The 11,834-nt window shown below is 43.4% G+C and overlaps 1 protein-coding gene across 1 annotated transcript; it reads left to right on the forward strand.

Moving 5' to 3' along the window:
• The first annotated feature begins 4,411 nt into the window (after positions 1-4,411).
• On the forward strand, positions 4,412-11,132 carry tmem253 (transmembrane protein 253). Its single transcript, XM_029256378.1, has 6 exons — positions 4,412-4,573; positions 7,640-7,750; positions 8,458-8,514; positions 8,596-8,790; positions 10,149-10,400; positions 11,079-11,132. The coding sequence occupies exons 1-6, from the start codon at positions 4,412-4,414 to the stop codon at positions 11,130-11,132; spliced, it is 831 nt and encodes a 276-aa protein (XP_029112211.1).
• The last annotated feature ends 702 nt before the right edge of the window (positions 11,133-11,834 follow it).

Here is an 11,834-nt window from a genome sequence, read left to right on the forward strand (position 1 = left end):
GATAATCACACAGAGGAGACAGGAAGCTTGAAATTGTGTTTGAACCTAGAGGAGATGTTGCCGAACTGTTGAACATCTTCTCGGAAAAGAACTGTCAAACCAGATAATGCTGATTCCGTGTGGTCTACATGTTGCCAAACTGGTTCCACTTTTGTTGGCAGGTGCAGTTAGAAAGTGTTTTGTTTACACAGGTTACATATCCAGATTAGATGTTTTTTGAAAAGGCATTTAAGATAAGGTTAGATAAATGTCCTCTGCACGGCATGTGGACAGAGTGAACTTTTTACAGAGACACTGTGACACAATAAAGATGTACACTGTCACCCTGCTTTATGGATGCTGGACATACAAACTCTCAAAGATGCAAACATTTTTATTTCACTCACCACTGGTCCTGGCAGGGTACTTGAGAGCCTATCCCAGAATCACTGGGCACAAAGGATACATTCTGGATGGGACATCAGTCCAACACAGGATAGCCACACACACATACATTCACAGTTTGCACAACTTCAAGCGTCCAATTCCTCTGAACTGCATGTCTTTGGACAATGGGAGGAAACCAGAGCCCATAGCGAAAATCCACACAGACACAAGGAGAACATACAAACTAAACTCCACGCAGACTGAGCTGGATTTGAACCTACAGCTCAGGTGCTATGAGGTGGCAGTGGCACTGTGCTGCCCCACATTTTCTATTTGCTGGCTGCAATTCAGTTCTCTTTCCATAAATATTTTCTCGTTATCTGTCAGTGGCTGAGCAATATGACCAGTGTTTAACTGTTGAGCAGATAGATGGCAGTAAAACACAGTGAAATATCTGTTCATTTGGCTGATGCTTTTTTTTCCCAAAGGGACTTACACTGTTAAGCTACTCAAAATTATTTACCCATTTATACTGCTGGGTAATTTTATTGCAACAATTTAGGGTAAGTACCTTGCTTAAGGGTACCACAGCTGAAAGTGGGTTTCAACCTTTTGACCTTTGGGTACAATGGCAGCAGCTCTCATCAATATTCTACCAGCTGCCCAGAAACAGAACAGGAGTGTGAAGAACCACATAACTCAGGTCCACATTATTTACAGCTTGAGTCTGGTGTTTGAGAACTTGATGATCAATAAAATGATGGTAAATATTTATATGGAGCAATCAGTCAATAATCAAGACTGAAAAGATCGTTTGTGAAGGCAACTTTTTTCAATCATTACAAGGGTTTCTAGGAAATATAGAGCAGATTATGAAATCCTCCTGTTAACATACAAGTTAGTTAACTGCTTCTCTGCAGCTTATCTTAAGAGGAGGAGCGCATGAGTGATCTTTGTAAGTTCTGAGAAAATATTATACTGTGGTGCACGGCTCTCTGGGTTTGGATGGGTTGAAGAAAGATGTACAGGTAGCATTCGTAATGAATATTATGATTATTAGAACACTGGCACATAACAAAACAATGCTCTTGGTCCAAGGACCCCGTGGCCTCAAGAAGAGGTGTCTCATTTTTTCCCCACTGCCAAACACAGTCACCTCATCATTTCCCCCAGAAGCGCCCCCAGTGGTTGAACACGTTATTTACAATTTACCCATAATCCAACTATTTACGTTAAACAAATCTTCCCGTCCAAACACACAGCAACGTGGGTCGTCACGATAATAAAAAAATAGGTTCAGTTAAGCCACACTCTCATACACAAATTTGCATTTTGTGTCATGTATGGCCTGATGACATTAGTCCAAGGGGGTTGAAGAAGTGCATGGAGCAAATATCCAGAGTTTTTCGGAACACTGACAGGTGACAGAAGCTCACTGTTGCAATTGAAATGAAAGTATCAATAATAAAGAAAGTTGGACAAGGCAAGAAATCTGCATACCTCACTTTGCCGTTCAACATTAATTATTTACTGTTGAGATTAATTACTGCTGTACTGCAATATTATGCACAGTTTACCACTGATAAGGGAAATTGTAACTCAAACAAACTTACATGCAAACATTTCTCTTGTCCTTGGGCTCAGAATTTGAGAAGACATTGTAGAATCTATAAATAAAACTGAAATATGAAAATAGGACAGACCAAAGCTATGTTTTTTGGACTGCCTGTCTAGTTAGGGCACACACTGGATGGGATGCCAGTCCATCACAGGATAGATATTAATAGCATACTATTTTCACAGTGTCTGTTCTTTATAGACTCCTAAAACCCTTCCACAGATCTCAGAGCAGTTCATGGAGTCCACACTAAAACCTACAGCTCTAGAACAAGAGGCCCCCCTGGGCTCCTCTAGGTGTGTACTGGGTGTGATCTAATGGAGGGATGCATTGGGACAGACCCAGAGCACATTAGGGAGATCATATCTTTAAGTTGGTGTGGGAAAACCTTGGGACCCCCCCAGGAGGTCCTGGACACAATGGCTTCAGAAAAGAAAATCTTGTCTGCCCTGCTTTTCCTGTTGCCATCGTGACTCTAGGGGGCACAGTGGTGCAGAAGGCTTGGCCAGGTCCTGCTCCGTGGGGGGTCTGGGGTTCGAGTCCCTCTTGGGGTGCCCTGTGATGGACTGGCGTCCTGTCTGGGGTGTGTCCCCTCCTCTTCCAGCCTTGCTCCCTGTGTTGCCGGTTTAGGCTCCGGTTTTCCGCAAGCCAGCTTGGGACAAGCAGTTTCAGTCTGTGGGTCTGCATTGTGACTCTCACTTAGACATGTAATTATATTTTTGCTTTGTCCAATATTTCTAGGTAGTCGGGGAGGATGTGCAGCGAGCACCAATGAAGCAGAGCACAGCTTTTATGAACTCACTTCCCTCCCTTAGTTATGCGGCAATCGGATTGTTCACCAAATAATAATCCGTCTTTTCTTGAAACCACCAGCATTATTTTAAAAGTCGGGATTTTAAGACCGGTGATTTCATATGCCTGTTACAAAACCTTGAAGGACCCTGCTTAACCTGCGACCTGTCTCAGTAACTCCTGCTCCCTACTGATTGTGTTCTTGGTGCTCTTGTCCTGCACTTACCTGTTAAGTTTTGAAGTTTTTATCTCATCTCCCTTCCCAGATCCCTCCAAGTTCCCAGCATCTCCTAGTCCCTGAGATTCCACATCCTGAGTCTCAGCTCCAAATCTTCCACAAGACCCACACCACCACTTTCCCATGGATGCGCATCCAATCCTTGCATTTGTCCCTTGTAAATAAACTCTTGCACTTGAGTCCACCTCATCACCAGTCTCCTTATGTTCATGACAGCCATGGTAAGATTAAATTAAAACTTTTCTTGACTTATTCCACTGCTTCCTCAACTTCTGAAGTGAACTATTTTCAAAATGTTTGCGAGTATTGGTTATCAGACGTGTACTGGTCTTGATGTTCGTACGTTTCTTGGAGCAAAGCTCAAGCGAGTCCTAATAAAGACACTAGTATTTATGGTATGAAAATCGCACGTCTTTAGGTTCTCCGTTTTGGCTCTGCTTTGATGGATTGAGCTCTTTCCCTCTGCCCAGAACTGCTGAATCCCTTTCATAATTCAAGAAGTGTCTTAAAATGCATTTCTTTCAAACTCCCTTCTCCCTTGATCTCTGTTGATTTCCTGACTGCTTAAAAATCAGTGCGTCTGCATCTGTAATTTTCTTCCTTTGTCATGAGATTCACTTTTGATATCTCTGACACAGAGAAGCGCACCCAAAAAGGTGCCACAGGGATGTGTGTTTTGGTGAAAACCGCAGTTCTAACAGTCAGAACAGCACACAGCAGCGCACGGCTTCTTATCGGCCTGAAGGAAAACGTTGTTAATCTTCTACCTGAACTTTGGCTTCCGAGGGACAGGCCGCTCGGAAGAAATCATTGCGGAAATCAGTGTCCGGAGCCCTTCATGGGGTACGATTGCGCTCTGCATTCCAATGTCCGGAAACGTTCCAGTGACTGCGCGCTAGAGCAAGGTAAGCGGCACAAACACAGCTGAGTAAATGCTGAGTTCGTGGGCAGTGACTTCACCTTTGTCTACAGTCAGATCAACATTCCGTCCATGAGTGAGCACGTTCGTTTACGTTTAGGACAGCATGGAGAACACATTCACCAGACAGCATTAATTTTTGTGTAAATATAACTCAAAAAGCGCTTGTCAAAGAGGTTAAGGAGTAAGAAGCTGTAGTACACCTACTGCCGTAGTACCTTTGATCAAGGTAACTCCCCTGAATTGCTCCGATACAAATGATCCAGCTGCGTAAATTGGTAAATCATTGTAAATAGCCTGAGATTTTAAGCCGCTTTGGAGAAAAGTCTCAGCAAAACGGATAGACGGACAGACAGACAGAAAGATAGAGAGATAGACAGAGTATACAGTAAAGGAAAGTAAGAAAAACAGACCTTAGTTGTCTTCTCTGCTCCTTCATTTCGACCTTCACTCCCACCATCTTGATCTCTTCCTTCAGATGATTCAGAACATGTTCCAGGAGGGGCTGTACCATGTGTTTCTTAGTGAGCGCCCTCAGCCCCACGCACAGGCCGCCGTTTCGAATCTGGAGGACCTGAAGGATGCTCGAATTGTCCGCTGGTTTGGGACGGTTGTCAACACCCGCTTCCTGGTCACAGGGGTGAGAACTTGCACTGGGTTCAGTTTACACCACTTCCACTCCCTCCTTTTACCATGCATATAGGGAAATGAAAGCAGCCAAATGCAGAATGTAAAATGAGTGTATGCTACCCTTCCTTCCACACAAAATCACATAATTTACATTTATGGCAGTTTTTCTCACATAAAGTATCCTATACCGTGTGAGCCCCAAACAGACTGTATCAAGCTGAGATAAATTATGTAAAATATGAAATGTCCACAGCTGGTGTGTAAATTAGAGAATGTACCCTAAACTGGGAGTGTTAAGTAAGATCTCCCTCCCTGTAAATTCTAATTATTTTTACACAGGAGTATTAATAGGTGTTGATGTGCCTAGAGTATACCATATATGACTCCTAACATGGGCATACCCCAAATTATGTCCATTCAGATTATCAGAATATGACTTTATGAGGACTTTCATTCAATGCCCTAATTCAGCTTGAAAAGTATGTCCTTGTTTTTATGAGGACCGAATCTGGATTCTGCACCTTCTGACAGCTGAGTGGATCAAGACCAGTGCCACTCTGGTTTCCTCCATAGTTAGTTTGCCTTGGCCTACATTATGTCCTTGATCGCCATTAGCCTTTGTCTGTTAGTTTCACCTTTCATAATGTTGGTAATCATGGCCCTGTTGGGACTGTCCAAATAATGTCAAATTAGGTGGGCATCAATTCATTTTTTTGCTGTTTTGCTTTGTTTTTGTTGTGAACGTTGAACTAATACATAGAGTTTGAGTGTGACATATATTCATGTTTTACATTTATTTATTCAGCAGATGCTTTTGTCCAAAGCAACTTATAATGAACTCTAGGTAGTGTTATCAGCCCACACACCTTATTCACCACAGTGACTTACACTGCTAGATACACTACTTACACTGGGTCACTCATCCATATATCAGTGGAACACTCTCTCTGTGTCACTCACTCACTATGGGGAACCTGAACAGCATGTCTTTGGAGTGTGGGAGGAAACCAGAGCACCCAGAGGAAACCCATGCAGTGCCAGGGAGAACATGCAAACTCCATACTGACTGAGTTGGGATCGAACCCATGTCATCTTGCACCAGCCAGATGCTGTGAGACAGCAGCACTAGTTGCTGTCCAACCGTGCCGCCCACTTGTCATGTATAGGGTATGTAAGACCTATAAAAGGGCTGAATGAGCACAGGTAGGCAGTCATGCAGTATTATAGATGTGACAGCAGGGCCGTCTCACTTAGGGTTGAGGAGGAAAATCACTCTTTCATTCTACTGTTAGATTAACTTAGTGGTTAGTTAGTAGTGTAGACTGTGTTGGCTATATTCTTTATATCATGCACAAACATTGAACACATACAAACACTACATATGCACTCATCATTGTATTTTCTGAAAATGGAAAAGGGAAATGTAAGGGAACATTGTATTGATAGTAACTAACCACTGATTACTTTTACTGAGTTCATGTCTGTATCAATGACCCAAATGAAAATGGTTCAGTCCTTCCTATAAGAAGAATGGGTTGGCCTTTAAAGGCCTCTTTTAGTGCTCTACGATAGAAATATGTAGATATATGTGTGTGTTGTGTGCTGCTGATGATGGCAAATGTGAAGTATTGTGGACTTCTGCTGTGAACATTCTGTTTTGTTCTTAGTTTCTTGTTTACTTGGGCACTTTAATAAATACCTTTGGCACTATGAAGGTTTGTTGCGAATTACCGCTGCTTGAAGAAAAGAAACAGAGGAAGCATATTCCCCACACACCAAGGCATGCGATGAGTCAGTAGAGTAGTTGATGAAGAGAAACTGCCCTTTTATGATGTGTTTTGATAACTAATGCTAATTATTGAAGTTATTGCGTCTGTTTTGATGAGATTTGGTGATTCAGCCATTCCCCAACATACGGCCGAGTTCCATTCTGACCTACCGACCGGATCTCAAAACGGGCATTAGTCAGAGATTTACATACATTTATTCATTTAGCTGACACTTTTCCCCAAAGCGAGTTACATTGTTATTCTACTTACAATTATTTATCCATTTATACAGCTGGGTAATTTTACTGAAGCAATTTAGGGTCAGTACCTTGCTCAAGGGTAATACAGCCAGAGGTGGGGATCAAACCTGCAACTTTTGGGTCAAAAGGTGGAAGATCCAAACACTACGCTACCAGATTTCCAGACAAAGTTTAAGATGGCATGTAGAAGTCGTATACCTAAACAACATTCTTTTATCCTACTCAATTTCAATCATGATTATCTTGTTTTTTATTAATCAGCTTTATAAAATGACATTTTACATTTGAATATATAAGAAGCCTTCTTCCTCGCCAGATCTGTCAGCAGAGGATGGGTTTTTCCTCTTGCTCGTCATCTGCTCTGGGGTTTAATACAACAATAGTTTAATCCAGCACGAAAATTCTTTAGATTTACTTGAATAACGTGCACTTACCGAATGGCAACTGAGAGCGAGAACTGAGAGAGATGCTGTAATGTACACAATGCCAGCATGTTGCCTGACTGTCACTATCGTACGCACGCAGCCGCTAGCACTGGTGGGCATACAACCAAGCGTAATTTTTGTATTTACATATATTTTTTCTTTATTTTTTAATTTATACAGTATTTCTTTTTTCGGTCATATGTACGGATCGTTGTAAGTCACATAGGTCGTAAGTGGGGGAGAGGCTATATTTTGGCACAAATGGGTGTCAATTCTGGGGCTCGGGAATGCAAAAAAAATTTTAACCATTGACGCTAACGGGAAGGAAGTGTTTCGTTTATGAGCATTCACCTTATGAAGGATTTTTCGGGAATTAATTAGCTTTGCAAGGCAGCGGAAGACGACACTATGGCATAAATATCTCTCCTCTGAGGTTGTTAATGTCTGTCTGGTGCACCGTATCATAGGTATCCCTGCTGTGATTATATCACTCCCCCGTCTAGACTGAGTGTGTCACTTATCGTAGTACACTACACTATAGGTACGACTTGGTGTAAATATGTCAAACATTGGAAATCCCTTTGCTCGATTATTCCCACTGCGACGAGTGTCTCTCTTGCAGGTGGTGCAGGTGCTCAGCTCCCTGTCCTGTATTCTCACCACCACCTCTTTCATTTGCGTGCGCCTCGGCTGCTCCGTGTCTTCGACAGCCCCCATCTGGTGTGGAATCCTTGTGAGTTTGCTTCTCCGTTCATGACCCCCTATGTTCACACCTCACTGTGCCATCAGCGTCCTTCATCACTTCTGGGAAAGAGGTCAGGTGAAAAGTCTTGTGCTACGTGCTGAAATTTGGGTTTTGAGGGAGACGCAGAGGTCAGAGCTCCTGCTTTGCACTCTGAGGACCCAGTGCAGTGCTCTTAGGTTTACATGTATTTATTCAGCGGATGCTTTTGTCCAAAGCAACTTCCAACGAACTCTACATAGTGTTATCAGCCCACACACCTTATTCACCGCGGTGACTTACACTGCTAGGATACACTACTTACACTGGGTCACTCATCCATACATCAGTGGAGCACACACACTGTCTCTGTCACTCACACGCTATGGATGAACCTGAAGAGCATGTCTTTGGACTGTGGGAGGAAACCAGAGCACCCAGAGGAAACCCACACAGAGAGAACATGCAAACTCCACACAGACTGAGCAGGGATCAAACCCATGTCCTCTCGCACCACCCAGGTGCTGTGAGACAGCAGCGCTCCTGGCTGTGCCACCCTAAACAAAGTACTTATCATAAATTAATACAGCAAAAATCTGTGTGTCAAACTTAAAATTACCTTTAAGCTGTTTTTAAATAGAGAAGGATGAGTATGAGATGAGGGAAGACCAGTCAAGAACTGGGAATAACCACCATCCACTGTGTCTGAGTTATTGCAGTACATGGCCACGGGGGGGCATGCCATCTATGTGCAGAGGAAACCAAACAAAGTGAAGGTGAGTCAATCTGCGTTGCAGCCGAGCGCTCAGCAGAGCCCGGACAGGGCAATGTGTCCCTGACTGTGTCCAACTGCGCAGGTGATCATCCTCATGGGCTTGAATTTGTTCTGCCTCCTGCTGGGCGTGAGCTCCCTGGTCACCTACGGCCTCCGCATCGCTGCCGAGCCCAGCCCCATGAGTCAGGAGCAGGTAGGTAGGTGTGTGTGTGGGGGGAGGGGGGGGACAATAGAATACACTCTTGACACACAACAACGAAATGTGAAAAGTGAGCAGGTCAAACACAAAACGGCTCCTCCACTTACAAACAGTCCAGGTAGAAAGGGTCGACAATAAAAATCTTATTTTAATTGCATGTCCTTCACACTAATGTTTCTATAATTTTAGTTTGGAATAAGGGGTAAACAGATATGATACCAGCTGCCCCTTATTATACAGTAAAATCATGATCAGTGTTTAGAGTTGCTCCCTTTGGACCCAAAGGTCGCAGGTTTGAATCCCACCTCCTGCTGTAGCACCCTTGAACATGGTACTTGCCCTAAATGGCTCCAATAAAATTATCCAGCTACTGTATATAAACAGGTGAATTTTAAGTACCTTAATGTTTTAAGGCACTTTGGAGAAAAGTGCTAAATGAATAAATGTAATACCAGAGCAAATGGTTTACACCTAGCTGAGAGACCTATCATGTATCATATACGTCTTATACCCAAGCGCACCCAAGTGCTGGACCATCAGACTCCGCCCACATTGTTTACAGATTGTACCTGGTGTTTTTTATTTTATTTTTTTAAATTATTTTTTTAATTTTATAGCACGAGAGAGACACAAGTGCTACTCCTATTGCTATTATTATAACTAATAAAGAAAATTCAAAGTGGTGAGAATACGAATGTTGAAGATGTTTCTGTTTTTACTTTCAGCACATTTCAATTAGTTTCAATGTTAATGTAGCTAAAAGTGATTAATAAAAGAAATAAATCTTTTTGTTTTTTTTTTTTTATTTTATTATAGGCTTTTACTAACCTTAACTGGAATATAAACTGACGAACATCAGTATTGCCTGCTTTTATTGATTGTGACATACTGATAAAAGTAGCTTTGCAGGTGTGAGCAGAATTACTTGCGAAGAGTTTTACAGTTTTAGGCATGTTCATAAAGTCAGATGCCCATCTATAAATATAGAACTGGACTTCTTCGAAAGTGCAACCAAGGGAAATGAGGCACGGACCTTTTCACCCCATACATTTACATTTATTTATTTATCAGACGCTTTTCCCCAAAGCGACTTCCAGTGAGCTCTATGTAGTGTTATCAACCCACACACCTTTTTCACCTTATTGACCAAGGTGAATTAAGGTCTGTTTGACTTTACCTTATGGTCGACCTCACTTTTGACCATATTGTACGTTTGACCTTTCAGTCGTTGCTTACGAGACAAGTGGCCCTAGACACGTGTGCAGTGGTGTTTAAAATTGAGCTTCTGGTTTAAAACCAGCTCCTGCCGCAGTTCCCCAGGTCAATACACTTGATCTCCAGTTAGAACACACCAGCGTATGAAAGGTTAAAGAAGTGTAAAATTTACTATCGTTTAAACTAGAGGTGACTAACCGCAGGCTGTGCCCCCCGTCTAGAGAATCGGGGCCTACGTGGCGCGTGGCAGTGCCATCTTCTTCACAGTCCAGTGTGTCCTGGGATCCTTCTACATCCTCTTCCTCAGCTGGAGGGGTCTCCGTCGATACAGCCCCCCCTACAGGCAGGCGTACTATCCTGTTTCCCAGGTAGGATCCGCAGGCAATGATTCATCTACTGTAATTACTCCTAGCAGAGCTCGAGCACTGAAACTTAACTGCACAGCCTCTGACTGCAAGACCCTACAGCGAGTTGTAAGAAGAGCTGAAAAGATTATCGGAGTCCCTCTACCCACAGTCGACACCTCATACAAAAACCGCTGCATCCGCAAAGCCGCCAGCATTGTGGACGACTCCTCTCACCCCTCTCATGGACTCTTCGCCCTTTCGCCGTCTGGTAGAAGGTACAGGACCATCACCAGCCACCACCAGCAGACTCTCCAACAGTTTCTTCCTTGAGGCAGTCAGATGGCTCAACACCCCGCTGCCTCCCAACGCTCACCTGGCAAAGACAAACAGCGAACCCAGCATGACCCCATACACCGCAAACTGCCCAACGTTCACAGCCCATGTCCACGTCCTGTCCTGTGTATTTATTTACTGTCTTGTACTCTGTTCTGTGTTGCACCATGGTCTCCAGGGAAACGACATTTCATTCCACTGTATATATAGAGCAATGACGATATAAACAACTTGAACTTGAACTTAACAGAACTTGTATCACCATAGTTGTGCATATTGTCCTTTATGAGTAGAGCGCTACAACTGCGGCATGTAAAATATAAATATTGCGTGCTTTTTTTTTTTTTTTACAGCAGGACACGTCCACAGTTTTGTCACCGTCATGCCATCGCGTCGGTTACGCAGAGCAATTTTTTTGTTTGGTGTGGAACAGTTGTGGGTGACATTCAGAGCTGTTTATCTCACACGCAGGACCAGGATGACCGCATGGAGCTCATCCCAGACGATCGCGACCAGAGTCTGTGAAGAATGGAGGACACCTGCTGCTACTGCTCAGTTTCCAGGAAATCTCACCGCGCTATTGTGCCCTCCCATGTTTGGGTGTGTGTGTGTGTGTGTGTGTGTGTGTGTCTTGCGTGTTTCGTGGCTGTTTGTCCTCTGTTTAATATTGACTTTTACTGCACGCAAGTTCAAAAAAGGTAACGCGCTGGATGAAATGTATGGGAAACGCCCTGAAATATTATACAAGAAGAGACAGAATGTGAATTGTCAAGTTCAGGCCTGCCACCCTTTGTGTGTGTGTATGTTTATGTGTGTGCGCGCGTGTGTGTGTAATTTAAATCTAAATGAGTGCTTCACGAAGCTCAGTATGCCTGTGACTTGGTGGTCAGGTTACTGCATCCATCCAGACAAGTGGACCTTGATGCAAGAACGGTGGCTCCTGCACCTGAGGGCACTGCCAAAAAATGTCCCTTTTATGAAAATAACCAGACTGGTGTCAGTTGAGCTGCTGCCTGTGCCCGAGGTGCCCTATAATGTTTGGTTTGTGTACTAAGGTACTTACAGTTATTCATCCATTTATACAGCCGGGTGTTCGTACTGGAGTAATTTACAGTAAGCACCTTGGCCAACGGTACAACATCAGGGGTGAGGTTTCACACCCGAGACCTTTAGATTGCGATGCAGTGTTACCTGCATCTACTACATTCCAAGCATTAACAGCTTGTG

This window comes from Scleropages formosus, chromosome 11 (genome assembly GCF_900964775.1).
Source record: "Scleropages formosus chromosome 11, fSclFor1.1, whole genome shotgun sequence".
Taxonomy (NCBI): domain Eukaryota; kingdom Metazoa; phylum Chordata; class Actinopteri; order Osteoglossiformes; family Osteoglossidae; genus Scleropages; species Scleropages formosus.